The 5098-nt window shown below is 43.9% G+C and overlaps 1 protein-coding gene across 2 annotated transcripts in view; it reads left to right on the top strand.

Moving 5' to 3' along the window:
- adcy8 (adenylate cyclase 8 (brain)) overlaps positions 1–5098 on the top strand; it is a 92693-nt gene that overhangs the window by 57222 nt on the left and 30373 nt on the right. Inside the window, exon 8 of one of the 2 annotated variants that reach the window (XM_008434781.2) lies at positions 4630–4827. The exons of the other annotated variant lie outside the window; for it this stretch is intronic. Within the exon in view, the coding sequence (XP_008433003.1) occupies positions 4630–4827 (198 nt within the window). The remainder of the gene's footprint in view (positions 1–4629; positions 4828–5098) is intronic. 2 annotated transcript variants of the gene reach the window in all.

Genomic DNA, 5098 nt, shown 5'->3' with positions numbered 1-5098 from the left:
GTGGTAGCATTGTTAGCTGTGGTAGCGCTGATAGCTGTGGTAGCATTGTTAGCTGTGGTAGTGCTGTTAGCTGTGGTAGCATTGTTAGCTGTGGTAGCATTGTTTGCATCGTTAGCTGTGGTGGGCCAGCCACCACAGGGGCCAGGAGGTGCAGTCATCCACCTCCAGAGGATTCTTTCAGAAACGGACTGAGGAGTCCGGCAGTCTTCATCCCTGCAGCTCGGCGCCGCTCCCTGCTCCGCTGCTGGCAGCCATGATGCTCTTCACTGCTATGGAGCTTCAGCTCATCACCAGAACCTCTACAGCTCTGCAGGGAGACGCTGGTCCTCCGGGTTTCATCTGTGGACGGAGCTCAGCTGATTGTTTGGACGTCAGGAGAGTCCATCAGGACATGTTTGGAAATCCGCATGTCAAAAGGCAATCTGCCTAATAAATGTCAAGACGGTTCACTTCATGCGACATTGTTCCTGCTGCGCCTGCGGCGGTTCGTGCCTTATGTAACTGCTTGCCTGCGATCCTTTAAAGAGCACCACAGGAGACCTGTTGCAGCTGCAGCCTGGAAACTAATCACATTCTAACCTCCGCGGTCACGTTTTTAGACATCTTCATCTCCACGTTGCCGTTTCCCACAGATGGAGGTTATTTCTGCGTCGCACAGATCAGCAGTAAATCCGAACTCAGAGCTCAGCAGTCTGGCTTTGATCAGGCCTGCTGGGATCGGTGGCCTTTCCGCTCCGCGCTCTCTCAGGGACCTTCACGCCAAACACGATCAGGCCGGCCGGGCTCGGAGCGCCGCTCCCTCCGGCGGCGTCTCCGGGCCGAGGCCAGGCGTCTTCCTGAGGTCACATCCTCCGCTTCACTGGATGTTTGGATTCTGAGCGTCCAGATGATGGTCAGAAAGCAGATGCTGGATCCTCTGGCGGAAACGGCGCAGCGGGCGTGAAGACTTTAGCTCGGTGAAACAAACGGTTTCATGTTTGATCCGGGTTGCTCCTCTGAGCAGAAGCTGAAAGGTTCAGTCTGCGGTGTGCGATGTTCAAAGACCTGCTGCAGATGTTTTCAGATTCTGCTTCAAGGCGGGGATTCCCCTCCTTCCTTTCTGAAACACTCCAGGTTCAGGTTTCTTTTCACTGCTGTACAGGAAGGCAGGACAAGAAATCTATAACAGTTCATATCACAACAGACATACAATCAGTAGAGATAGAGATACGTATGATAGTCATTTTACTGAACTCCGATCCAGAACTGCAAAGCATTCTGGGTGATGTAGGCTTTAGCTCTAGCCTTTCCTCTGGTAGGTTGGTGGCTTCTGTTCTCAATAAAACCAACTTTGGTTTTGTTTTTAAAACGAGGATCTGGGCCAAGCGGGTCGGCGGATGGGAGTCCTGATAGATGGACAAGGAAACATCCGAGACCCAAAGCTTTTTAGCTGCGGTTACTAAATTCAGTGTTTCCTTCTTTCCTCCATGCTGAAATCTTTCTGTGATGTTCGGTTTTCCTATGAGATCGTGGAGATTGCAGTCCCATCTTTACCCAGAGTAAAATGGACATGAACGCTTCTGATCTGGTAACCAACAGCAACCGAACAAGCATTTGTGGAAAAAACGACCCAAAATGAAACTTTTTGTGTTTATTCTTTAATATTTCCAAATGAAAACTGTGAGGAACCGGGATTCACGGAGGCATTTCAAAGCAAAACACAGACGGTCCAAACCTCTTCTAATGTTTCCAGATAGAAGCAGCAGCTGTGCCGCGGCCCGGTTCTGACCCGCCTGCATGTTGGGTCAGATGCGGCTCGGCGCTGCTGTGAGATGAAGCTGTGATGAGGCTGACGTGTCATGGCGGCTCCTCTGGCGGCCTCCATCATGACCCGCCTCATGTGTTTGCTGACTGGGTTCCAGATATGCTAATCATCTGACACATGGCCCACTTGATCTTCATCCATATGCATGAGAGCTTCGCTCCGGTTCGGCTCGTCTTCCTGCCCTGGAGCCGCTCGGCTCGCAGTGATTAGCGGCTCCGATGCTCACACATCGGCTACAATCATCTTTTCATTCAAAAAAACCCTGAAAATGGATTTAATTCAGCTGCAACTCAATATAGTGATCAATTATTCTGAAGGTTAATCAATAACAGTAGTCCTTCAGTGAACGGTTGATCGTTTATAGGATCTGCAGATAAAAGACTCAGTTGGACTGAACTAATTAGCTGCGGCTAATTAGCATATGTTAGCTAGCTATTTTTTTTTTCATTTGTTTTTACTTAGTTTGCTTCTTTTACCTTCTGTGAGTAAAAGTGTAGTTCATCACATTTAAACCCTGGGAAGAATAAAAATTAGAAAATGTATTTTTATCAATTTTATCAAGATTTCCACTTAGTTGTTTTTGCTAACTAGCTTGAAGATAAGATAACAAAACGATGCTATACTTAGACAAATGTAGCTAAATTGATCAAATTCTGAAAATTAAATCTGAATCTATATATAGAAAATTGCTTTTCCTCTGTGTGACAAATTACAACTAATAGTGAAGGAATAAATAAATAAATATCAATTAAAAACCATGTCTTTGGATTAACTGATTATTCAAAAGATTAAGAGATTTTCTTACAGAATCTGAACCAGAAGATGTGAAAACTTTTTTAGAGAAGTTCTAAGAAGTTTTCTTTTTAATCTAAAATGAGAAATGTTTGTATTTCTGACCGTTTTGGGTTAATTTCTGTTCTGAATCTGTTATTCTGTGACTTTTTAGAGTCTGGTTAACAATGTTTGTTTCACTAATCAGTTAATCATTAATTATCTGAGCCCTGGCATTTATTTAACATTTTCTATCCTTTTAGTGATCTTTTTAAACAGTTTCAGACTTCATGAAAGTTTGTCTTTATAATGAACCAATTAATTCACTCAGCCATAAAAAAGGCTCCTAAACTCAAAGGATGAGCAAATGACGGATTAGCTGACCAGTTTCTCCAGTTAAACCTGTAAACTGGCGGCAGTGAGAATCGTCGTTTCTGTCTCGTTGCTCCCTGCTGAACACCTGGATCGTGTCGATGTGAGGGAATCTCCCTGCAGTCCAGATCTTGCGGCTCTGAGTGATAAGTGTCTGAATCGTGGCCGATTATTATCTCCAGGTAGTTTCCATTGGCGTGTAATTCTGGCGATAGCGGAGCCGGCCGGTGACAAAGGGCCGAAAGCATCCATTAATCAGGACTGATGGGGGGACGGCCATGCGTGTGGAGCCTGAAAATGAATTTTTAATGATCTATCTGAGCGTGATGGATCTCATGTGTTAACGTGTCGCGTTAGGCGAGCTGAGGTGAGGCGCCGCTTTGTTCTGAGATATTGAATCTCCAAACATCTCCATCTCCGCTCCCAGCTCACGGCCGGCCGCTCTGCAGACGGTAACCTGATGCTGCGGCGGCCGGCGGTTTGGAGGAAATGGCTGCTGTCGCCCTGTGACCTGCTGAGCTTCTCATCAGGGATGATCTGACACCACCAGCTGACAATAACCTACGATTCCTTACCAAAATATTCTCATGTTCAGCCATTTTCTTTACACTTGGTCACTTTGCAACAAATTTCAGTAGAGATTATGTTGTAGAAAGTTTTTTTTTTGTATCATTTATTGTAAAAATAAACAATGAAGCTTGTGGCTGAAAAACATGAGCCGTGTTTCAATGTTCGTATTTTGAAGTGTTGCTTTAGAAACGGCAACATTTCTGAACTTTGTTTAGCTGCTTCTCTGAAATATAGCTAAAGCGCTAAAGACGAGACGGAAAAGCGTTTTCTAAATACGCTCTGATGTCGCAAACGCTGCCATCTGCTGGTGGATCTGTGCCTTACCAGAGGCATGAAGGCCAACCGTCAGTTAGCTTAGCTTACAGAATATAAAAAACATGCTTCAGTCTCAAACTGTGAGTTTGGTGACAAAATGTCAACAACTTAAAGTGGTATTACTGATTGGTGCATGTTTCTTCCTCACTTTGTTGTCTGGTCATAATTAAAATCACTTTAACTCAGTTGGTGAAGCACTGAGAAGATCATCACTCATTAATTAACCTGAATTTTACCTGGTGACTCACCTGTAGAGACTCTGGCTGCTGTTATTGGACAGCTAAATCTTTACCAACATCGTGGTTTTCCTCTTATTGAAACTTGTGAAAATATTTTTGATTTTGTTTATAATAGAGGAAAAAGTCAAAGTTACTTGTTGCGTTTTTTCTTAGCTTCCAAAAGTTTGATGGGAAAAGATTAAATTAAACCAGATGAAGCTGAAAATCTAACATTTTTTTGTAAGTCTGTGTTTGTTAGAGTTTTAATTTGTGCATCTGAAGTCTGTTTTTCCTGCCTGATGGTTTCGGCTTCCAGCCCTGTAATTGTGTTTTAATCTTCCTGGCGGTGTGCGCCTTACCGTGTCTCCACTAACATGGCCGCCGCGGCGCGAATGGATCTGCATGTTTTGCTCTGACAGCTGATGTTGCATTTTGGTCTCCCCTCTTTCGTCCTTTTTGATTTCATTTTGTGTTTGTAACAAACTGTGTGTCTGTTGTTTCTTTTGTCATTTGTAACCTGAATGAGACGGAAACGGGGGACAAGCAGGTTCATTCTATGTGCATGTGCTTTCCCTCTAGACTCTGGCTGCCCTAACGAGAAATTCGATAAATCTGCTTCCAAACCATCTTGCACAAGCTTTGCATGTCCACTCTGGTCCTGAGGAAATTAACAAGCGAATAGAGAGCGCCATCGACTTACGGAGTGGCGATAAGTTGAGAAGAGAGCATATCAAGCCTTTCTCACTGATGTTTAAAGACTCCAGCCTGGAAGAGAAGGTAGCTGGGGTTTGAGATAGATCCATGTTTTCTCCTCTCTCTCCCTCCTCACACCTACTTTTGAGATTTCTAAACACCAAAAAATGACACCAATTGTATTAAATCATGAGTAAGCTAAAGGCACTTCCATTGGGTTTACTGCCTTTATTAGTTTCTCCATTTTTACACTAGTCCCTGAATACAGAAAAATTGGTCTGTAAAAAATAGGCAATTTTAGTGGCACACTTTGGACTCCATACAGAAAAATTGGTCTGTAAAAAATAGGCAATTT

This window comes from Poecilia reticulata, linkage group LG17 (genome assembly GCF_000633615.1).
Source record: "Poecilia reticulata strain Guanapo linkage group LG17, Guppy_female_1.0+MT, whole genome shotgun sequence".
In the NCBI taxonomy this organism is placed as follows: Eukaryota; Metazoa; Chordata; class Actinopteri; order Cyprinodontiformes; family Poeciliidae; genus Poecilia; species Poecilia reticulata.
This window is presented reverse-complemented; position numbering and strand designations above follow the sequence as displayed.